Source organism: Apium graveolens, chromosome 4 (genome assembly GCF_009905375.1).
Source record: "Apium graveolens cultivar Ventura chromosome 4, ASM990537v1, whole genome shotgun sequence".
In the NCBI taxonomy this organism is placed as follows: Eukaryota; Viridiplantae; Streptophyta; class Magnoliopsida; order Apiales; family Apiaceae; genus Apium; species Apium graveolens.
Window position 1 is genome coordinate 131,441,679 of NC_133650.1, and position 25,800 is coordinate 131,467,478.

Genomic DNA, 25,800 nt, shown 5'->3' on the forward strand with positions numbered 1-25,800 from the left:
CGATAACCTTTCTCCTAAGCACTTGTTCCTTTTCGATCTATAACCCTTCCTGGTTGCTCCATATAGGTTACGTTTTGTTGCATGCCTATGCGCTCATATACCCCTATTTTTCTGGCATCCGAATTACACTTCCTTAACATTGATACGCGGAACACGTTATGAACTTGCTACATATTGGGGGTAGGGCTAGCTCATATGCTAACTTCCCAATACGTCTTAATACATCAAAGGGTCCAACAATTCGTGGGCTTAGCTTTCCTTTCTTTCCGAACCTCATCCATCTTTTCCAAGGGAATACCTATAACAGCACTAGGTCCCCTACTTCCTACTCTGTTTCTTTTTGTGTCAAATCAATATACTTCTTATGTCCATCTTGGGCTACTACCAGTCGTCCTCTGATTAGATCTATTATATCCTTGGTCCTTTAGACCATTACTGGTCCGAGCATCTTGCGCTCTGCAACTTCATCCTAACATAAGGGAGATCGACATTGTCTTCCCTCAAGGATCTCATAAGGCGATACCTCGATACTGACATACGATCTATTATCGTAAGAAAACTCAATCTGCGTTAAGTGATCATCCCAAATTCTTTCAAGTCTATTGCACAGATTCTCCTCATAGCTTCTAGCATTATAGCTTTTGCTTCTCAATACCCATTCTTTCCCAGTTTGTAATCGTTACTATCTTCCTTACATAATATTATTCTAGATATACCTTTACTCGCTAGAGTTTATAACCTTTTAATAATCGCGTCAACCTTAGTATCACGAATGTGTTTCCATTCTGAATACCAACATACTTGGTACCACTTCATCTCTAGCTGCCTCCATCTTCGAAAGCTTGGTCCTTCGTGTAGAAGTAAAAGAATTTATTGAGAGATCACTATGATCATGAACAGTTGTTCTATTGCATAGTTAGTACAGAAGGTGGCCAGCCTTTAGTACTTGACAAGCAATTAAACAACATGTGGTATCCTACTTGGCTTCTATCACATAGATAGATAGTCATTCGGCAATACCTCCCCTTCTGGAAGGGTTGTTCTTCTCAGCTTACATGAAATGAAAAGAAGAGAAAAGAACGAACTGAAGAGAATTGTATATATGAAAAAATACTGCCATAAAATATCTGGCTTGGAATATACCTCTGAACTATAGAGGTTTGTCATACTAGAACAAAACGTATACGTATATATATCAACATCAAGTATTATAGCATCACATTTCACCTGCTTAAACATTTTTGCTATTCCGTCCATCATTCTATGAACCCATGCTCTTGCTCGAGTTTATACACAATCACCTTTGAAACTCCCTCGACATCGAAAATCGAATCTGGGATCTTATTCTAGACATCATCGTTACTAGAATTCTATGCTTGCACCGCAACCTTCCTCGTATAGTAATACGACTCTCTATTGATAAGAAGGAATAAGTATTCAATAGGTAGATAATCGACTTAATTAGCCTATCAATGATAACTTATACACCACCATGACCCGATTAGTGGTACTCACTCTCAACATCCATTCCAATACAACTCTCACAGTTGTAAGTAATCGGCTCATTACTCGCAGAATCATTCCGGCATTACTATGGCCCACCGTTACCTACTGTAGTCATTCGTTTTCCATGAAGTCTTAATAGCTAACCATACGGAGCCCATACATATCGTATCGAATCCTTCTAAGGAGGTAACATGATCATCGTTCATGATTCATGAAGAACACTCCTGAAATTGACGTACATATGACATGAAGCAGATAAAATTGCAGAAGAGATTCAATGAAAGCAACGATAGCAGGTTAATACCATTCTCAATCATATGCCTTCAATAGAAGACTTAACTCAAAGGTTTGTTTAGTCCTTTTGAAACATGGTCCTGGCTTATTCTCAAGATAGTACCTTCTAAGATTGATAGCCCGCTCATGGCGATTACACGAATTAAACCTTTACCAAATTACTGTTACGGTTGGGTATTGCACAGTCATCAGAGGGAATGCCAATCTTCCAAACCATAATATAACCTTCACGGCTTCAACCATCATCACTGTATTCCTCTGGCACGAGCGCCTATAATACCTCTCTTACACTTAGAGTGTCGGCCACCTCTTTGGCCTTTCCTGATAGTAAAATTTCCTTACAATTAATGTCATTTTAAATGATCTTCAACTAAATTTTCCACCTCATTTCCAATCATTGCTTGTGTGAAAATGCTCTTCCTTACGCTTTGGTGAGAGAAAAAAAATATCACCATGAAGTTTTATACCTTCCTTGAAGTAAAACTAGGGTTTGAAGTTTTATACCTTCCTTGAAGCTTTTAATCCATGAAAGATCCTTGGAATGCCCATGGAAGCCTTAATCTATGCTTGAGCTACCTTGACCTTACAAATAAAATCAAGAATCAAAAATTTATTCTTGAAAGTTACTATTCACCCTAAACTAAAATGATTTATTTGAGCTAGCAAACCTTGGATTCGAGCACTCAAACTACTTGCTCTTCTTAGTTATGAAATATATAATCCAAGGAAACAAACCTCTTAAATTATGATTGAGTGGAGCTTGGGTTTGGAAATTTTCTTCTTGTTTTTTTTCAAAAAACCGTGAGCAAGGAGATGGGGGGGGGGAGAAATGAATGTGTTTGCTTGGTTGCTTCCTTTTTTGTTCGTTAATTAACCTTTTACCATGGTAAAAATTGTGTGGCTCATAATCAACCAACCAACCCTTCCCATTTGGTCATGCTTATGTCATCTACTTATGTCATCTTGTTACACTTGTCTTCCTCTTGTTGGTGTGATGACATCATCATCCACTAACCTCTTTGATTAACTCCTAATTACTTGGCTAATGATCGCTGATCTGTTATACGGTTCGCTTAACTTTCATTCGCGTTTATCGTTCGAGGGATCATATCCGGGATCTTATTATTTGGGTTTCCCTACCCTTTCTTAATATTTTATTTTCCTTCTATAATCACCTCTTATAATCCTTGAATTTAAATCCTTTTAATCATGTTACCTTATACTCAATTCTTTCGGTATCTGGTGGATTTTCAGGAAAAATCAAAGTATTCGAATTTGGATTCTGATGATCTTTAGGTACACTTATATACCATATAGAGTATTAATAAGATCTCAGAATAACAATAAAAGAACATCTACAAAGTGTGGCATGAAAAGTTTTCTTATTCAGCATAATCAGCAAAATCACTATTCATAAGGGTTACAAAAAGTCCAAAATTTTTGGGGTTATTACAGGCACACATTAGAAAACCCGTTTAAAAAAAATGATTTTGATTTTAACTTTGTAACCACATGTCAGCATTTATTTTCACCTTCAAAAAGATATATGATGTCAACTCCCATTAAGTGTCGTTAACGCTGTGTTCCCGAATCTAGGGTAGAAAAGAAAAGAATAGAAAATAACCAATTTTCCTTTCTCTCCTAATCTTTCCAAAAGTGGGAAGAAGATATTGGAGACGAAAATAAAGAAAATTTCTTCCCAAATCTGCAGCTTTCTTTTCCTTTTTTTCATAAAAGTTGTTCGGGAACAAGCTGAAGAAATATATTCTTTACATTTCTTTTCTTTTCTCTCCAAAAAAAATTTCTGGAACACAGCGTAAGTGCGACTAAGGGTATAATAAATAACTAGCTTTATAGCTCGTGCGAGGCACGGGCATGCTCTATTCTGGTAAATTTTAAAAATTATATACATGCTTTTTAAATAAATATACAACATGTTGTGACTTATGAGAAGTTAGTTTTGTGTGTGCAGGGACCTCTATGTAAGTATGAGCTGCTTCAATTTGTATATTTTATAGACAGTGCGAAGCACAAATTTTTTTTAAACTCATGTATGAACCATGTTTATATTACATAAATGAAGTGAAGGTTATGTTGTGAGATAGTCCTTTTTCTAATTTCAATTGAATAATAGATGTATAATATTCGTAAATTATTTAATTTGAAGTGTTATGAATTTTGAAATTCTACAATTGGTGCCATCGAGCATGGACATTCCTAATTATTTTACAAGATCATGTTAATCGATTAAGAAAAAATTTAGTTAATTTGATTTTGTAGCCTTAATTTCTTATTTTGGGTTTGCAATATGCACTATAGCGATTGTCAGTCTTTTTCACCACACATGTTGAAAATGCGAATGAAATATTTTTTTTAAAAAATAACTAATGTATTTTGTTAAAAGTGCGAAATGTGAGTTACATGGTTATTGATCATGACAGGAGTATATGTTGTGAGACCAATGATCTCATGAACGAGAAGTATATGTCGTAATATTAATGATTCTTGAGTTTGTTAAAAAAAATTCCTATAGAAATGAAAATTTTATATTGGTTATATCTAGATACGTTTGAAATTTTTTACATGTACATCACATCTAGACTTAAAAATTACAGTCTCATCTTCGTTTACATTTAGTTTTCGCTGTTTTAAGATAACGATGTTTTATTATAATAGTTCATTATATTATTATAATATATATATATATATATATATATATATATATCTGTGTGTGTGTGTGGGCGCGTGCGCGCGCGCTCGTGTGTGTATGTATATTGTTATAAATTGTTAATTTAATTTAAATAATGAAGTAATAATAAATAAACGTATTAAAAAGTCATACTAATTAATAAATACATATTAACTTAGATGCAATTAATACATGCATATTAAATGAAATAATTATTAACATACAATTACGAGGGTTGAATTAGTGATTTTGATAGAAATAAAATGTCTCATCCAACCCCCAAGTTGCTCTATTATATATATAATAATAGATTTAGATGTTATTATTCATACAATTCGTTAAAGAGTTAAGTAAAATTATTTTATAAAAGTACACCTAATTAGTAATTTGATAAAATAGGAGAGTCAAAAACCCTAATTATAAAGGTGAAATGAAGTGGTTTACGTGATCCAAGAACGAGATACATAAATATATATACATAAATATGTAGATGTTGAGCGCCTTAAATATAAAGTTAACGTGTTTGAACGCTTTATTCTTGAATTGAGATTTGATTTATTGTATTCTAATCATCAAGTTATACCAAGAGTATGATTTTTTCAATTGATTATATCTAGAATAGTCCCTTATGTCTGTAATTTGACTAGAAATGTATAAAAATTCATTAATTGTGCCTTTTTAAGGTGTTTATGGAAAGTTTTTTGTCTATTGTAAATTATCCCTAATTTTTAATGTAAAAAGTATTATGGTTATCATTTTGAGATTATGAACACAAAAGTTCTACAAAAATATATTAAGATAGCCATTTTGAGAATATGAACACAAAGTTTGTGGTTTATAAAATAAATTAATATTTATAATGTTAATTTAATGTCTATATTTGAAATTGGTTCAATCACGTCCGAGTCTATTGGTAACATGTCTGCAGGAGCGGAGTTGTTCTTATAGAACGTCTTAATGAAGGTTTTTCACTTAGAGGCATACTAATTGCATCATCCTCAAGTTCACCACCTATAAATGTTGAAGATGATGTAAACTGTCAGGAAGACAGTGCTGATAGTTTTAGTTGTGAAGGTAGTGTTTACAGAGAAGAAAATCTTGAGATTAAGAAATTAAAGGACCTTTATGCGGAGGCGAATCCGACTGAGATGGGCGAGGCTGTGCGGGCTGTGTTCCAATTGACCCCTGACATCCAGTGGAGGTGGCGGGAACTAGAAGAAAGGATCTATCACAACCCGGAAGATGGTTTTGTTCCGGTATGAATGGAGCACCTTAGATCCGGGTGGAGCCCTAGCTGCCATATTTTCGGTAAGCACCTCTGCAAACATGTCTACAAGATATCCTCTATGCTGATCACCCCCAACGGGATTAAGTCCATGACCTGGTTCATAGCCTATTGTAATAATACCGGATTCTTGCCCACCTTGAAGCTCTTCCACCAGATTTTCTATTTGTCCAAGTCAAGCCAGAAGCCTTTTTATGAAATTAGGTTTTGGGCTTCAGAGTGTGGATATGGCCCGGGTAGAGCCAAGCCTATTATGTAATAATTCTTGTATATTCATAGGGGCATTATAATCGTTACCCGGTAATTAAATCCTAGTACTAACAAAAGCTAGATTATTGTATAGGATTTGATTTGTAAATCTTTATAGTAGCTAGGAATTTTGTTGTTCTTAGATTGTAGCCGGTTAATTTATTTACTGGAGTGTAGCAACACCCCTCGAGGATTTATATACGAATATATATTTCCCCAAATATCTTGTGTTCCTCGTTTTTATCGTTCCAGACATTATTTCTCTCAAGAACACGAAATGACTAACCGAGCACTAAATATTTTATCCGCTAAAGATTCGAAAGAATTTTTAATTTAGTGATTATCGTATTCAACCCCCCCTTCTACGATAATTCGGGACCTAACAATTGGTATCATAGCTGACTGATTGATACACAAATCAGGATACTTAAAAATATTTTATTTTATTAATTTTTCATTTACATAAATTTATTTTGTAAGTTTGATTTAGAAAATTTATTTTATAAATTTAATTTAAATAAGTTTATTGTATGAACTTGATTTAAATAAATTTATTTTATAAATTTAACTAAATTAATTTACTTTTTAAATTTTAGTAAATATTTTTTTAATTTAAATTTATTTTATTTTTCAGCAGCCCATATTCATTTAATTAATAGGTGCCATTTTTATTGTGAACTTCGGCAACCAAGCCCTGCCATTTCTTTGAATGTCATGTACTTGTTCTACATGTTATTTGGCAGCCTTGAAATGAATTCTGTTCGCTCAGAAATTGTATTCAGGCGAAGTAACGCGCGGGCCACAAACGCGCAGCTGAGCTTTCTGTTTTACACGCGCTGGGTGAATGAAGGGGCAGACTGTAGAGGATCTTGCGATTGGATACACGCGCAGCTTGTGCACTGCACGCGCGGAAACCTATGGAACGCGAGACTTCAGTTATTTTGTTGTCGCCATAGACACAAACAAATACTTTTTGCCACAGACAAATTAGTGTACCACGCAAGGATATAACTATAGTCGACATACATCTCTAAGGTGATTTGTATTAGTCTCCAGGAGGTCGCCACAACTGGGTTTTAATCTGACAATTTTTTCCAAGTAAAAGTCGGCTGAATCACCACAGGAGTCACACAGGAGTGGTATTCGTCACAGAAGAATGAACCTGTAGTCGCCACAGAGATAGCACTTAACATTTTTTTTGTAACCCCATTAATTAATTATTTTCTGAGTTATTTATTTTTCCATAAAATTTAAAATTCTTAAATTTAAATCTGTCTTAAATAATAATTTATGTTTTATTTAATTTTTAAGAAAATTCGAAATTCTTGAAAATTAGATTTTACGTAATTATTTATTTTTGATTAATTTATTTTCTAAGAAAATTAAAAATATTAGAAATTTAAATTTCTCTTAAATATTAAATTAAGGGTACTCAAAGGATTGGTAGACTCAGGATTCCTCCGGGCTTTTGTACAGTCACACAGTGGTTTGTACCAATGCTATATTTATCCGGGAATCAATGAGATCATACAGGCAGGAATTGCAGAGGTCAGAGAGAATAGTGGGACAAACAAACATCTCAGTTACATGCAGTAAAGTCGGAACCTCAGGACAGATTGTAAGAGTTACTGATAGCTGAATCAGAAGAAGCTCTGGTAAAAGTACTTGAGGGACTGGATGTCAGGGCAGTGTTTCATATGTCAGGAAAGTTTGGTCACATTGGATTCAGATATAATACAGAAACTATATGCAAGGATCAAGCCTATCTATTCCGAAGCAGAGACTTTTACAGATTCAGTTCAAGAGGTGATTTCAAGACTGAGATTGGAACATTAACAAGATTTGATAGCTACATGTTTGACAAGCAATATGTGTCAAGTAACTATCAGGGGTTTTGCTACAACAGAACAAGAAGCTTGACAAAAAAGGATGAGTAGAGATTCAGTTGAAGAGTTAAGACAAAGGTGGAATGTTTTCTTAGGGAAGCAGCCAGTCAAAACTTATAATGCACGGGAAAGAGTTGGGATGGATCAGATGATGAGAATCATGAATATCTTGCTTTCATAGCAATCTCTGAAGATGATCCAACTCACATATCTCAGGTTTCAATTTCTTGAACCACTGCAATATTTTGCTCTCAATATTTAATGCATGATAAGATCATAGTGTTTAAATGTTTAACACTTGCACAAGCATGATAACATCACACATAGATAATGCTGAACTAGTTCACTAGATTATTTTTCTGGTAACTGGGATTGATGTTTACTTGTGCATGTTACTTTAGATGATCTTAAATATGTGTTTGAATATTTGTTGAACATGATTAATTGCTTTAGTGGTATAGATGTTTTCCAGCATATAAGACCTTTGTTTTTGCTTATTCTCTGTATCCTATTATAATATGATTTGCTCATTTATTCTGAATTGTTTGTTAAGATGTATTAGTTTATTATTGGATTGAGATAACTAGATGAGATTTATCAACAAGATTGGACTAGATAAAATTAATGATTTATTTGTTAATTCTGTTTGTTCCATATCATGCTTGTCTTGCTTAATTCTTATATGTAATGTTTCTGAATGAATGCCACGTATTCTTAATACAATGTTTGCCTATTTCAATGCCATGAATGCATCTCTTAGTACTTGCATTAATTGGAGAAAAAGCATGTTTAGAATTACAATAGGGCAAAGACTGCTAGTCCTCCTTATGTAAGGTTGGAACCATTTTCCCCTAGCCTAGAGATAGATTTGTCAAGGGTATCAAAATGGAGAAAATGGTCAGTCAAAGATAATAATTAGCATGATAAAGTTGCATCTGTTGGTATCTTTGTTTATAGTAATATCTCTAATCCATCTGGACCCAAACTAATAAGTGGGGTACCAAGAACTGTTAATCCATTTGTGAGTGCAGGACATAACAGGTCAATTGATTCTTATATATTCTTGGTAATTCATACTCAAGGCATATGATCAAAGAAAGAGCCTCACAATCATATGTGATTGAAAAAAGCTATTCCGTCAATAATCTTTGGAGATGATAGCAAAGGTTTCCATTACGGGACAAGCTATACAGAAAAAGGGATGTCAATGGATTCAACAATTTCTATCACTGATAACAACTAATCGTTGGAGTCACTAATAACGGTTGAAGCAACTTCCTTGCTGGAGAATCAAGGCACAGATACTCTTATCAGACAGTTCTGCATCAAAGGACAAAATGTCAATTCAATGAATGATTAGTGTCTCATCTGAAGCAGGAAGATTGAGAAGCTTGCTCTTCTTAGAGTAAGGAAAGGAAATGCTCGTGGCTAGACTGGAATCTCAGGAAAGGTGAAGTCAATGGTTTCTACCGTAAATCTTCATCTGACAAAAGTTTAGCTATGGCATTAGAAGCTCTCACTCTTTGGACATCAACTCAAGAAACTCTTCTATAAAAAAGGTTAGTGAGAGGACTGTCTCATCTGGAATTCAGAAGGATGATAAATGTAAGGCATGTCAAGAAGAGAAGTCAAAGACAACATCACATCAAAGTAAAGATATACCTCAGTGATGGTGGTTGACTACTCTTATGAAACAAAGTTATTGTTCGTGCGTTCTCAAGATAAGACATCACATATGGTGATTGATCACATCAGAAGATCAAGCTGAAAGCAACTGTAAGAGACATATTCAGTACTAGGTAGCTCCGTGTCAGAATGGAGTGGTACAAAGGAAGAACCGGAACTTGACTAAAGCTACAAGGGAAATATCAAACTAATCAAGATCTTCTAAATACCAAAGGGTTGGAGCAGTCAAAACAGTTTGCAACAAGTAAGATCAAGCCTTGATCTGGATGTATACATGAAGACCACTAATGAGTTAATGGCCAACAGAAGCAAACACTGGATAACCTCAAAGTGTTTGGAGAGAAAGTTCTACAGTTAGGATATTTTCCATGGCTACTCAGTGGAGTCTACAACCTACAGGGCATTTATGGTTGATCAACAGAAGATGATTGAAAGTCTAAATGCATAGTTCAACAACTCCATGCTCCAAGTTGTTAAAGGAGAAATTAATGGTATTGATGATTCATATCCAAGCAATGGAATGGCAGTGTATCAACACATCTCATTACTTCAATGAAGCAAGTCTGCAAGGGTAAGGATTTTCAGGAAATCCCAGCAACAGCTTAGGGGGTGCAATAGAAGGATCAACTAATCAGACACAACACCACATTAAATATCAAGAGGACACTACAAGAACATATTTGCTGAGACAAATGGTTTGATGTATAGGCACGTCTATGAGTCACTCAAATGAGATTGAGTTTATGAAGTTAAATGTTACACAAATTTTTTTGTTGAATTTTTTTAAAAAAGGTTTTCTGTTTGGTGTTGCATGTGTATCTAATTTTGTTTGTTACATAGGTGGTTCACCCTATCCATGACCAGACGTTTTACTTGACTACAGAGCATAAAAGAAGGCTGAAGGAGGAATATGGTTAGTTTGACATCCATATAAATGCCAACTGCTACATATATGTGTACGATTACAATTCATGTTTTGTTGTTGTCTAGGAATAGAACCGTGGACATTTGTTCAAAAACTAGGAGATGCAGTATTTATACCAGTTGGATGCCCTCATCAAGTTAGAAATATTAAGGTAAGTTTCTTTGTTTTCCTGTGTTTTTATTACAGTATCTAAAGTGACAGTTTCTCGTCAGTCAAATTAAGGAATACTTTTGTCTTTCTAACTTTTATCTTTTTATCACTGATATCGGTGTAAATTGTGCATGTTCATGAAAATAATTATAGTACATGTATGAACTATGTAGCAGTGATGCAATAACTAATAAATACACACACTTGTTCTTTGTTCTTATATATTACTATTTAGTTTATATACAATATAAATAGATTATTATTTAGGTAGTTTGTGGATAATGTAAGCTAATTATTTCAGAAATTTAATCCAATCTTGTGGAACAGTTTGAAAGCAAATATTTGGTTAAAATATAATGTTCGTGGGTATTGGGGTAGAGGAGCCTGTAAGAAGTTGTTTGTATTTCTTCATGCAAGAATGCCTTCTATTTACTTAAAGAAAGGTATATTCTAATTCGAGAAAGTAGCAAACCATGGATAGTAGTAAGAAGTCAATTACAGAGTTATAAATTAACTGGAGAATACGAGGTAATGTCGAGGGTGATCATGCATTCGAGAGTTCATTGTATTAATTTAAGTTCTATAATCTGTCTAGTCTCACTCATATTGATAATGTACTGCCGATATATATCCTAATCTACACATTTATTGCACATTAGGTTTCAAATTTTAAAACATATTTACAAGTCCTTGTACTCTCCGTGATAAACAGCTGTGTTTGTCTATAATCTATGCATGTACATCTTAGTTTATTAAATCTATCTTGGGACTGCAATTAGTGTTTCTACTGCAGTTTAGAGAGTGTATAATTCACAAAGACCTTTCGAATGGAGCATTGTATCAGTTTAGAATGGGGAAACTAACTGACAACAACTATTGATATTGGAGGTTCTGCATGAAAGCGTATCTTCAAGGACAAGATCTTGGGATATATTGCTGGAGGTGATAAGGATTTGCTTCCAGATATCCCTGAAAGTTCTTAATGAGGGATATAAATAGAATGCAGAAAGCAAATGGAATTATCAAAAATGAAGGTTTCAAGCTCAGCTTTTACACACCAATATATCAAATCATTCTAGATCCATTCCCCTCAATCATTGTTATCATATACCAATAATGAGGGAGTAGGAATATAGGGAATATTCTTAACTAACTAGGAAATGACAACTACACCCTTATTTTACTAATAGCCGTCACTCTAATAGGACATATTGGGTAACCATGAATAAGACAAACTTAAATAAAGATAGCTGAGTTGAGCTGATATTGCATTGCATCCTTATTACTCCACCTCAAGCTGAGCCAGAGAGGGACTTGAAGCTCCAAGCTTGGTCAGTAAGTTGGCATGCTGCTTCACTGTCAAGGTCTTAGTCATTATGTCTGCAAGTTGTGCATGGGAAGGAACATAGTGAGTGACGATGGAGCCAGAGTTTATCTTGTCAGGAATAAAGTGACAGTCAATTTCAATATATTTCGTCCTCTCGTGCAAGACGGGGTTAGCAGCTATGGAGATTGCAGCTAAGTTGTCACATTTGAGTAGTGTGGGAGGTAAGTTCTGCAATCCCATATCGTTCAAGAGTGCTGCAATCCAAGTTATCTCACAGGCTGTCAAAGCCATGGCCCTGTATTCGGCTTCAGCTGTCGATCTAGCCACCACACTTTGTTTTTTAGATTTCCATGATATTGGGGAGCTGCCAAGTAGTATGCAGAATCCAGACGTTGACCTCCTAGTGGTTGCGCAGCTTGCCCAGTCACTGTCATAATAAGCGTGCACCTGAGCTGAAGATGAGTTTGCTAGGAGAATACCCTGAGCTGGATTGTTCACCAGATACCTCAAAACTCTTTTGGCAGCCTGCATGTGTACATTCGTAGGCTTGTGCATATATTGACTCAACACATGGACCGGAAATGTGATATCAGGTCATGTCACAGTCAGATATATTAATTTTCCCAACAATTTTTGGTAGGGATGAGGATCCACTAAAGGTTCTCCTTTTTCAGGGTGTAACTTCAGGTGACAGTCCATTGGAACTTTTACTGATGCTACATTTTGCATACTAAAATCTGCAAGCAAATCCAGTGTATATTTCTTTTGGGATACAAAGTAGCCAGCATCAGTTTTGTCTATTTCTAAGCCCAAGAAGTACCTCACATTTCCCAGATCCTTCATGTGAAATGACTTTGACAACAGAGCTTTGAGAGAGTTGATTTCCTCATTGGAATTTCCATAAATGAGTAGATCGCCTACATATTTTAGCACAAGGGTGATTTTTGATTCATTCCTATTTGTGAAGAGACTGTAATCAGTCTTTGATTGTAAGTAACCTAGCGTGATCAAATTTTGTGAGAGTTTATTGAACCAGAGTCGGGGACTTTGCTTCAAACCGTACAAAGATTTTACAAGCTTGCACACCATTGTTTGTGGTGTAGAAGCTTGATGTATAGATACCATGCTGCCCCAGCCTTTGTAACCTTGAGGACATTTCATATACACAGTCTCAAGAAGGTCACCGTGCAGAAAAGCATTCGCGACGTCCATCTGAATAGCAATCTAGCCGTTCATTGCAGCCACAGCTAATAATGTTCTGACTGTAGTAAGCTTTGCCACCAGGGCAAAGGTGTCTAGATAGTCTATGCCATAGACTTGCTTGCAACCCAACACTACCAATCGAGCTTTATGCCTCTCAACTGTCCCGTCTGGATTAAATTTAGTTTTGAACAACCATTTGCACCCAATAGCTTTCTTGTTTTGTGGTAGTGTAGTGACTTCCCACGTTCCATTATCCTCCAGAGCTGACAACTCTCTGTTCATAGCGTCTACCCAATGTGCTTCTTGCACTGCTTGATTGAATGTTACAGGATCATTGTTGTTGGATAGAGATGCCAAGAAGCAATTGAATTGAGGATTGACAACTTGATCAGCAACATACGATATGTTGGCATTTGGTGGTGCTGTATGAACAAAGTTTTCCAACCAAGCAGGTGTTTTTGTGACTCTGGTAGATCTTCTTAACACTGGGGACTCCTAAGATGTTTCCTCATTGTCAGACATATCTGGTGCTTCATCTGTCTCAGTGACAAATATGTCATCATCACTAGTATTTTTCAATTTAGGCAGTTGTGGCATTATACAAGGAACAGGTTGAACATATGTTTGGGGTGAGGTAGGATTTAAGGGAAACACAGTCTCGTGAAATATGGCATCTCGAGTAACAAACATCTGCATATTTGTCAAGTTCAGTAATTTGTAGCCTTTCTGGTTATGAGGGTATCCAATCATCACACAAGGTACTAATCTCGGTTCAAATTTTTCATGAGTTTGGCTTGGGTTAGACGCCAGTGTCAAACAACCAAAGGCTCTCAAATTGTTAAATGACACAGGCTCTTTGTGAAGTATTTTATATGGGATTTTGTGATTTAAGGCTTGTGTGGGTAGTCTGTTTATTAGGTAAGTGGCAGTCATCACAAACTCTCCCCAGTAGGACAAAGAAAGTCCAGATTGAAATTTCAAACATCTTGCAATCTCTAGAATTTGCCTGTGCTTTCTCTCAACCCTAGCATTTTGCTGAGGTCGATTTACACAAGATTTTTGATGAATAATTCCATAAGTTTTGTAAAACTGAGTGCAAGCAACATCTGCAAATTCAGGTGCATTATCTGAACGAATAGACTTAATAGCAGCAGCAAATTAAGTACAAACATACTTGTAAAAGCTTTGAATACAGGTTGCATAATCTGATTTGTTCTTCATCAAGAAAATCTAGGTATACCTTGTGTTATCATCAACTACTGTTAAGAAGTACTTAAATTTACCTCTAGTATTGACTTTATAAGGACCCCGAGTGTCGATGTGTATCAAGTCAAATGGCATTTTAGCACAAGTATCACTCAATTTGTAAGGCAATTTAGTAAATTTAGCCATTGGGCATGTAAGACATACATGGTTAGGTTTACTCAACTGAGACATTAAGGCATTTATGTGTTTCATTGTAGATGCTACAGAGTGGCCCAACCTTAGATGCCATTTGGTGAAGTCTGGATCATTATGCTGAGCTGAAGTTACTGGTGTTGCACTCTCCCCCTTGCTGCAATTTCCAGCTACATGTGCATTTTCTTCAAGATAGTATAGGCCATCCACCAGTACCCCTGTAGCTTGTACCCTGTGAGTGTCTGAATTTGTAATCTGGCAACCAGTTGTAGTGAAGACCACCCCACATTTGTTGTCTCGAGCCAGTTTATGAATGGACAAGAGATTATGTTTAAATTATGCGACTACAAGTATATTAGACAGCACCAGGCCATTTTGCAGGACAACATCACCCATGTGTGTAATTCGAGAAGCATCACCAGTTGGGAGATTTATTGTCAAGTGAGATGGGACAGGTCTTATATTGGATAAATTAGAGGTTGTAGAAGTCATGTGATCACTGGCTCCAGAGCCAATAATCCAGGCATTATGTTTAGCAGTAGACAGGTTGCAAGTAACCATTACAGAGAAGCATACATCAAGTTCTGCATCTGTTTCTGAGTCTTTTAAGGATTGGACTAATGTACTTGGCATAAATTTCAGTAGGTGTTCCAGTTGCTGAGCTGTGAAATGCACTTCTTGACTTTGCTATTCAGGTGTGAGGCTGACATTATTAGCAAATCTGGGATTATTTTTGTTGGTGTTGCTCCATCTCTGAGCTGAGCTGGTATTTGCTGGTTTTGACATGGGTTTTTTGTGTTTGAGGTGCCATTTTGGGTATCCAACAACTGTCCAGCATCTGTCTTCATAGTGACCTCTACCTCCACAAGCACTACAAATCAAGGGTTTATTATCTCCAACCGCTTTGTTATCTCCAAACCCTTTACTGTACATAGCTGAGAATTCAACATCAGTAGGAGCCAACACATCCCTTTGGGATTCTTCCTGCTGTATGACAGCGCAAGCTGTTTCTACATTAGGGAGGGGATGATTCATCAAAAGTTGGCTTCTCATAGGACCATATACTTTATTAAGTCCATTTAAAAACACAAAACAACCTAGATTCAGACCTCTGAGTTTCAATTGCAGCAAGGCAGTAACTTCAGGGGATACAGTAGTTATAACAGGCAACAAGTTCATAGAATCAAGTTCCTCCCACATAGAGGTTAATCCAGTGTAATAATCATTTACTTTCAGAGAACCTTGTTTCATGCCTAGTAATTCTTTGTTCATCTTGTATTTTCTTGAGCCATTACTCAATTGAAAAAGCTTCGCAAGTTGTTTCCAGATTTCACTAGCAGAGTTTATAAACAAAATGGACTTTTTAATGCTATCACAAACATTATTATGAAGCCAGGATATTACCATGTCATTACAGGTGTCCCATTGTCATTTGAGAGCTTCATCAGTTGTGCTCCTTTCCACAGTGCCACGAACAAACCCCAGTTTTCGTTTAGCTGAGAGTTGGATCTCAAACAACCGTTTCCAAGTCCTGTAATCTGCAGGTCCTTGTAGTTTCTCAACACTAATAGAAGTCGGTCCATCAGATGGGTGAAGAAATAACGGGTTTTGCATATCAGCAAACATAAATCGTCCCCCATTAGCCATTAGACTTCAGTGCTTTGAAGAATATTTCATATCTGAGCTGATATTGATATGAGAATGAATATGTGATGAGATGCTGAGTCTAACCTGTAATATGGTGATTACAAACTGCACACACGCTCTGATACCATAATGAGGGATAGAAATAGAATGCAGAAAGCAAATGGAATTATCAGAAATAAAGGTTTCAAGCTCAGCTTTTATACACCAATATATCAAATCATTCTAGATCCATTCCCCTCAATCATTGTCATCATATACCAATAATGAGGGAGTAGGAATATAGGGAATATTCTTAACTAACTAGGAAATGACAACTACACCCTTATTTTACTACTAGCTGTCACTCTAATAGGACATATTGGGTAACCATGAATAAGACAAACTTAAATAAAGATAGCTGAGTTGAGCTGATATTGCATTGCATCCTTATTAGTTTTGAAGAAATAAGAAAATGGAAGACCAAGTGAGACAAAGCCTTGTTTGCATTGCGAGGCTATATTTTCAAAGTTTTTATTGATTATAGCTGAGATAAATAGTCGCCACACGACGTCTGTGATACAGTGGTGAAGTTGTTTGATGGGAACAACACGAGGCTTCAATTATTGGAGAACAAATTGCCAAAACGAACCAAGGGCATGACAATTTCTCAATATATTTGGAGAATAAAGAGGTTGTTGCTGAAATTATAGAATTAGATCCGGATGAGCCTATCAAAGAGGCACATATTGCGGTGTCAATAAAGAGTACACCTTTTTTTAACATCCATTTAAAGGATGGGAAAATTAGCCACGTATAGTTGAATTAGGAATTTGTTATCCGATCAAGAAGACCTGTCAATGCAGATGGCAAAAGCCTCTATTTTTAAAAAAATGCGAGGGTTTGTTGGAAAAAGGCGCTAGAACAATTACACGAATTGGAAGGGAAATAATTCAAAAGAGCTGATTTAAAAGAAAAGAATTTCAATGGAGGAGAACATTTTAAATCCAAGAATACATATGAAAGAGGATGCTAGCCGTGAATAAATATATAAAAAAGGAAGGAAATAATTGGGAAAATTCTCAGTATGAGGCGGAGAAAAAGATAATTGGTAATAGGTGTGGCAAAAGCAAACCTGGACACTTAAAGAAGTATTGTAGATCAAGATTTGTAGAAGAATATACAAGCATTTTTTAAAACAAGAAGGGACATTTAGGTGATTGGGAAACTTATCCTTCAATTGTGATAGTAAGTGTGGAGAACTTTGTACAAAAATCAGCACTAACTTCCATTAATGTAATGCTTTAAATGAAGGTTCTAATTAATTATTTTGCAGATTGGATCATGGATTATGAGTGCATTCATCTTTTGTAAAAAGGATACGTAGGAAGTAAAACAATCAAAGCGGATAACTGCATTTTTTGTTAAAATGAAAGGAAATGTCAAGGTGAAGGCAATGCAAGACCCCATAAATGTGACTAGAGTATACCGCATTTGTGTTATGGAAAAATATCTAATTTTTGTTTCTTAACTTACAAATTCTGGTTGATATATGATTTCAAAATTTTGGAAAACGTCAAGAGCATTGATGTTAATTCAGTATCGCGAGGGAGTAAATCTAATTCCCTTTATGTCTTGTCAGCAAGTGAAGCTTTTGCGGAGAAAATAAGTTGACATGATAAAGCATTCGTATGGCATGCTTGTTTGGTTCTTGTGAGTTATGAAAAGTGGAAATATATTTTAACAAATGATAATGTTGACGAGTTGCCTAACTTGGGAAGCTTTCATCATTAAATTATTTGTCAAGGATGCTAATGGGGTGAAGCACATTGTGTTCCGATTGAATAATTTTCATAGTACAAAACCTTTGCAGCTGATCCATTCTAATTTATCAACAAAAGATGCAAATATGGTTAAGCACAATTGTATTTCATGTGGAAAATCTTCAAAGTACAATCTTTTGCAGGTGATCCATTCATTCTGATTTATGGACAAAACAATGCAGCAATTATACTAGCTCCATCTTGAAATATTAGTCATTTCGATTTATCATATTTTCGCTCGCTCTTATGTTTGATTTTTCTGTGGTCAAATTGACTAAATTTTCATTAAAAATCCCGAGTGCTTTTTTTTGTAATTTTAAAATTTTGAAAAATCATTTGAAAGTGGATTAGCCATATTTTTTAATTATATATTTTTTAATTTTTTTAATTTTGTAACCTGGGTAATTTTTGGTCAATTTAGTTGACTATGTTAAATTAAATAGTCAAAACAGTACTCTGACCATGTTTGAAAGTTAAAGATTTTGAGAAAAAATAGCAGATTAAACAAAATCAGAGGTTTGACTAGATAAATCCTCTAATATTAATCTTTTGTGGTTAGTATATTGAAATAGCAATTTGGGCTAAATTCGCCTATTTTGAAAATATTACGAGGAGTTTTTTGAAGTTTTTCTATTAGAAGATTGACATGTGTTTAGTTAAAATACAAACTGTGCCGGACAGTTTCCCTCGAAATACATAAATTCAATAGTTAAAACTGTTTACTCAACTCGCTAGACAAAACAACAAACTCAATACAATAGTCAAAATAACTAATTCAATCCGCTATCGCTAATAGCTAACTGTCAATTACGAAACATAGCCAATATTTTGTGAGGGAAAGAGCAGTTTACTTCACTTTGTTCTATTATTTGTTTTCAACTATACAACTTTTTGTTGGTGTTCATGAAAGAAAAGTTCGATACGTTCTCAATCTTCGGACACGGTGGGCAAGAGAAAGGTAGCAGGGAGCTTTAAAGAAGAATTAGTTGTCTATTGGAGGGGTAGATCCGGCAACGTTCCGTGTCGTGTAGAAACGTTCCGTGTACTTTCGTGTTTTCGTATACCAAAATTTAAACCCGAACCCGATCCGGATTTTCATTCGTGTACCAATTTGGTGACACTAACCCGAAACTAATATATTCGTGTTTACCCGTTTTAGTACACTAAGATACACGAATTATATACGAAAAATATTAATTGTTAAAAAATGCAATATATATTTAAATGGTGAAGTGCTCACTCACGTAATCAAGAAACAATAAAATATATTTTAGTATTTACAATTATATATATGTTATTTAGAATAGGGAAAATTCACATTTGGTATTTAGTATATGTATATTATATATTTTTAAAATTTTAATTATTTATTTATTCCGTGTACTTTCGTTCCGTGTCATGTACCTATATTGGAAACCCAAACCCGAAAATAATTATATTTGTGCTTTTTCGTGTGCGTTTACTAAATTTTCGAATCCAAACACTAACTATTCGTGTCGTTTCATACCGTGTTCACGTGTCGTATACCAATATTACCAGGAGGGGTACATCAAAGGATTTTTCTAATTTTTATGAAAGACATGGAATTGAAGACAATTTTTCTTATCCAAGAGACTCAACAAAATGGAGTTGTTGGACGAAAATCAAGGCACATACATGACGTATATAGAAGTTATATGCCGGAAGAAAGGCTTTATTAAGAGTCATGGGCCAAAGATATGCGATGTGCTTAACATAAAATGCCCTCAAAAGTTATTAACATGAGAATTCAGTGTGAAAAAGGAAAGTTCATGTGTTTGCATAAGTACAATAAATCCATCTCCGCTCATGCATTTAATTTAATGAATCATCAATAATTTAGTGCTCCTATGTATAATATACTGTACATTTGTTGCAAATTAGGTTTCAGATTTTAGAATATATTCAAATTAAATTCTTTCTTCTCTCCGTGATATATCAAATCTATTTTGTGTGTAATCTGTCTTGTGCTTAGTTTATTAAATGACTTGTGCCTTGGTGTTTCTACGCAGTTTAGGGTTTATAATTCACTCATTTCTGAATTAAATTATGAAACTTGAGAGCTACTTGAATAAAAAAAAAATTCTCTTCTCCTGTAACACATTGTGTCACAATTTTAAATTAATTGAAGGTGTGGTTAACTTTTTGTTAGTCACTAGTATTTGGCCCGTGCTTTGCACACGTGTCCTTTTTCACATTCTCTTTTCTAAAATTCATTTATATTCTTTAGGTTATACTAGTTATCTTGCCCGTGCTACACAAACAAAGTTTAGTTATATACGATCTATTTTTAAATTTTAAAGATATATATTCATGAAGTTGCGATAATGTGTACCAACATTTTTACACCAATATCATCCTGTGTAAACACTAACAACAAATCATTCGATAACATCTCTTCCCTTTTTCTATCTTTGACAAAGAAATGGTATAGTATTGTCGTCAAATAGTACGAAGAGTTCTATTTTTTGTATATAGTTTAAGCACGTTTATAGTTTAAAACATTAACCATATAACGAAAATGATAACAATCAAATTACTGGACAAACTACCTGCCATTAAAAATTATCGGTCCTTTAATTTAAAAATTTGCAAAAACATAAAGAACATCCAAAAGTTTCAATTTCATCGTCGTGCAAAATGTTACTGTTTGCAAAACAATAAACAACAATTGAAATAAAAATCAAACATAATTATTGAAGTTCGAAAATGGAAAAATGAGATAATGTTCATTCAAGGTTCCTCGAAACGAAGCGATTATATGAATCTTGAGTCCACTACCAAAACATTTTACTTTTCCTGCATAATGGAATCTAATATAATGTTAATGCTGGAAAAATTAATAAAAAACTGTACGTATATTTTGTATGATAAATCACATCTAATAATGGGTAATTATACAATCTACTAACCTTTTTAACTCGTCTGCTAGTCGATAAAGCTGAACCTGGAGTGCCTGCACCATCTGATGGACTGGGAACACTTATCTGGAATTTTGGATATAGTATGAAAACATTTATAAATTCAAGAGCTAACAAATATCTTAAGGATATGTAGTATGGTAGGTATATTATGGAATAAGCAGGAAATTTTTAAGATGTGAACCATGAAGCTCACAGTTGTATAATTTGAAACGGAAGTCCCAGTATCAATGTCTTCAAGCACAAGAGAAGTGCTAACTGAACATTCATATGCATCATGAGCATAATATACTGTGCTGCTAACTAATATGTTATCATTTGTGAGCTCATCTTTAACAATAATTTCTCTTCCTACAATTTGCTTCAAAGGTGGAGGATATGATGCAGGATCCTAGTAAGTTACAATCAGTAGACAACTTGATATAATCATAAAAATGGTAACATATGTTTCAGATAAAAAAATTAATTAACACTAAAGGGATTAATGTACTTTACATTGTATCCTTCCGCCATCAATTTAGTTACTGTTTTACCCAACAGTCGTTTCACAGCACGATCATATAAAACAAAATTAAAAGCTTTTGTGTCATCTTCAGCAAGAACATCGATCTTGAACCTGCAAATGGGATATATGAATTGTTGGTGATTATTTAATTATACAGATATTTGTTCATATATACATTTAAATTTATAGATTTATATTGATAAAAGTGGAGACTGAATTTGTTTCCTCTTCTGTGGTACTGGTTAATTCTTCTGGCATCTGGCACATCGATACTTTCCATGAAACTTTATAACTTCTTCATGGCAATCATTCTTGTTGCAGCTACCATACCACCAATTGTCACTTCCTTCAACGGATTTAACCTTTACTTGCACATAAAACTCATCTACATATTCCATTAACATGTTTTAATTTATTACATTCACAAAAAACTCTACTTCATATGTATGCATGCAGTATTAATCAAATACAGAATGTATTATATGTGAACTTACACATTAATCTTAAATTGGCAGCATATAGATAAATAATACCTTCAGAAAATCAGTAGAAGTTTTCTCACTTAACTCCTTTAGTGTAACAGTTTCAATGACAGGCACCACCTCCTTAACATCTGCCGTAGTTGGAGAAGAAGTTGTCTTGTCAGAAGGTACATAACCTTCTTTGCGAAGCCTGATACAAATATGGATAAATGATTTTAAACTCTTCAAAAAATAATTAACTAATCATCTAAGATATATAGATGAAATATAGTTAATGAAAATGAGTGTACATCTGTCTCATAGCAAAAACAAAATCATGATCCAAATTGATGTATATCTTAGATGCGGGTAGTATGCTAATATGAACAGAACCTGTATATACATATGAAATAAAATCATGTTGAGTACATGCTAATAACCTAACACTTTACTACTTTAATATTGAATTTTATAGGACTTACTCTTCCAAATCTTAAGCTTTGTACTTGACGCTATAACAATTATAGGCTCCTCCTCACCATCTTTAAATCTTGCCTTAACCTCTTTAACACGTGCATCAGTAGTCACGACAAGATTACCCCATATAGTGACCTTATGAGAATCTATGTATATATAAGTTCAAGATTATGAAATAATATAATAGCCAGAAAAAACAAAGTTTGATCAACAATAAATATTAGTCAATGAGAAGTCCAGTATAAACCTTCTGTCAGTAATCCTGAACTTGCAAATATCCTTCAGACCGTACATAGTTTTGATTTTCTATACATGCTCAAAATCCACTAAAACACCAATCACATCTACATTCCAAGACCAATTTTATATGTTGGATTAATAAGTGTATACATTGAAATAATTTGCGAGACTAATATAAAAACTTAATTTGTTCGACTTATTGATACGTAAGTACTTGAAAAATAGTGTAACTTGTTGAATACTCGGGAGAATCAGGTTTCTCATATGTGTTTGCAACAATAAACAAATCACTCAAATCAATAAATTCAAACTTATGCCTGGCTATCATGAAGTCGTCTTCAACTCTTTCAACATTAGTCAATGGCGAGAAGTTGATGCGAAATTTAGAGCTCACTGGTCTGAGAGAGCCCAAAGCTTCTTTTGTGTCAAAATTAGAAAAAACAAAGACTCCACCTTCTACTATTTTGTCAGCATGATATTTTCAGTTATCAGCATAAACAAAAACATGAACATGATAATCCTGATCATACAATAAAATAGACAAAATAATGTTGTATAAATCAGTTAATATGAGTCTAATCAATTGGAAAACGTAAGAAAATAAATTATAAATTTAGAGGCTTACATCGTCATCCAGTAAAACTAAATTTTATCCTTTCATTGTTTCAGTCCCATTATCTGCGACAGAAACAGAAGGCCACATTCTGGTAACTCTAGCCTTTATCTTCCATGTGTTTCTAGAAGCGTCAATAGAAGAGAACTGATCAAACATTGTGGATAGATATCTGTATCATAAAACAGAAATATTAAGTACAATAGCAAGATAGAAGAAAAGGATGGTGGGATGTGGTTGTTTACATGTATGAAGTCGATTTGTATGTTGTCGAAACCCAATATGGTCTGCCAAAAAAGAAGAAGCAGTTTATAGAAAAAAGTGATAGACGGAAAAGTAGGAGTAAATATCTCTAAGCATAAAATTAGGAGGAGTAATCAGTTTATGTTCGTTATAAATCATAAGATATGACAGATAAATTGATTTATTGTAAAGTTGTTTTAATGATATACATTATACACCTATATCAATCTAGAGACATAAAATTAGGAGGCAAATTAATCATATGATCTCTGTATAAAATAAAAAGATTTAACGTATTTTACAAATATAAAAAGCAACAATATTTATATAGTGCAACATTGTATTACTAAAAATACCATTTAAATATTTAACTCACGTATACATTATTGATTTAATCAATAGTGCACAAAAAAATTCATCAAGTTATATTTAAAAATCGTAGTTGTTTCGTTTACATGTATTCATATTATAAAAATCTAAAGTTAAATTAGACAATTATGTTTCGTGCTTTATTTAAATATATTATATATTATAAAATATCACCTCTATAGGATTTTTTCGTATATACTACTTTGCAGGTAATTAACAGGCATCTAAAACTTAATTATCTTTTCAATATTTCAGAACTAATAGCAGATTTATCATTAATATTATAAATATTATAATTGTGCAAGACAAAAAATAGGCTTTCGTTAAAATAACATAAATGTTAAGTAAAATTGTTACATATAGATTTATTTTCTTTGTAAATTAATTCCAAGCATGCATCCTAAATGGCTGTTAAAGAAAAACTGTTACATATGGATTTATTTGAACCGAACAATTAATTATAAGCATGTTTCCTGAATGGTAGTGAATTCGTTATGCATTTTAGAGTCATAGAAAGGCAAACCTGTTGAAAATAAAATTCTTTATTTATTTTATATTCAAAAGGCCATCTTGTAAAGATTGGTTCGATCTCTATCCTCGAAAAAAAGATTGGATTATCTCTAAAATTATTGTTGTACACCTAGCAATTGGATGTTTTCGCTTTATAATTCACCAACATTATTGTCGTGTTAATACATTTTTCTTATGGAGATATATTTATCATTGCTGCTATATAAGATTTTCAATAATCGCACAAATGTTGATAGTTAAATGGGAGACATATTAAAACTAATGACAAATTAAAGTTAAGAGGACACAAAAAACCATATGAAAAATATTGAAAGCTAACAATGACAATAAGTTCACGGATAGAATTTAATATTCGTTCCAAATTCGAAGACTAGATGTCTAAACATTGAGTAACATTTCGGAATTAAATAATAAAACAGATGAAATAGCGCCTTATTGATGAATAAAATAGTAAATTCCAGCAGCCATATCTTTCTTTAAGATATTTCATCATCAAGGTGCGTGGGCAGCAAGGTAACCATATCCTCCAACCTACACGATATTCTTAAATAATTCAGAAAAAAATCATTGATAAAATATTTGAGTTGTCTTAGTGTCTTGCTTAACTACATTAAGTATCGTTCAAAGTTTATTGTACCTTTTTTCGCATGAGGAAAACTTGTGGATTATCAATGTTGATATAAATCTTGGTAGACAGCAGATTACCAATTACATATGTATCTAAAATATTCCAAATCATAGTTAACTCATGAATGGAATAATGCATGTGAACTTTTCAAAACATTGAAAATAGGTATGGAATGCAATAATTTACTTCGAAATACTAAGACTCTAGTTGATTCCAGTATAACAATAACAGGATTCTCCAACTGAGTTTCATACAATGCTTCATAATGTTCAGGAAATGGAGAATAAAAGGATACACAGTGCCTATTCTGTAACACCCCAAATCCGGGGTCAAGATTTGGTGTCACTAAACAATCCTTACATAGAATAAAGAAATAAATAAATAACCCCTTGAATCCGGATCGTTTATAAGTTATGGTACGAAACAAGAATGTAATCTTCTACAACTTACAACAACTAAAATACAATTATAAATACCTCTGTACTAATGCTCGAATCATATTCTTCTAACTTCTTCAACCTCTCGCAGCGGAGATTTCTCGAACTTCTGCTGTATATCTAAGCTATTCATTTTTATCCTTATCTGTTTCTGGCAGAAATAAGAATTGACAAAGCAAGAGTGAGCCAAAAATGCCCAACAAGTATATAATTTGAGTTTCAAACATTAATTTCAAAGAAAACTTCCAGATAAAATCTCTGAAATATTTTGAAGGGCGAAACACGAAATCATTTAAAGGATATACCTCGTTAT

General features: G+C 34.0%; 2 protein-coding genes across 2 annotated transcripts; both read right to left on the reverse strand.

Annotated features, from left to right (window-relative positions):
• Nucleotides 1-15,285: 15,285 nt before the first annotated feature.
• LOC141718989 (uncharacterized) lies at nucleotides 15,286-16,005 on the reverse strand. Its single transcript, XM_074521366.1, has one exon. The coding sequence runs from the start codon at nucleotides 16,003-16,005 to the stop codon at nucleotides 15,286-15,288; it is 720 nt and encodes a 239-aa protein (XP_074377467.1).
• A 4,847-nt stretch (nucleotides 16,006-20,852) lies between these two features.
• On the reverse strand, nucleotides 20,853-22,994 carry LOC141718990 (uncharacterized). The gene is made up of 9 exons (XM_074521368.1): nucleotides 22,898-22,994; nucleotides 22,432-22,572; nucleotides 22,261-22,342; nucleotides 22,022-22,160; nucleotides 21,762-21,850; nucleotides 21,479-21,599; nucleotides 21,180-21,374; nucleotides 20,975-21,049; nucleotides 20,853-20,861 (listed from the first exon to the last, which is right to left on the reverse strand). Exons 1-9 carry the CDS (start codon nucleotides 22,992-22,994, stop codon nucleotides 20,853-20,855), a joined length of 948 nt encoding a protein of 315 aa, XP_074377469.1.
• Nucleotides 22,995-25,800: the final 2,806 nt, after the last annotated feature.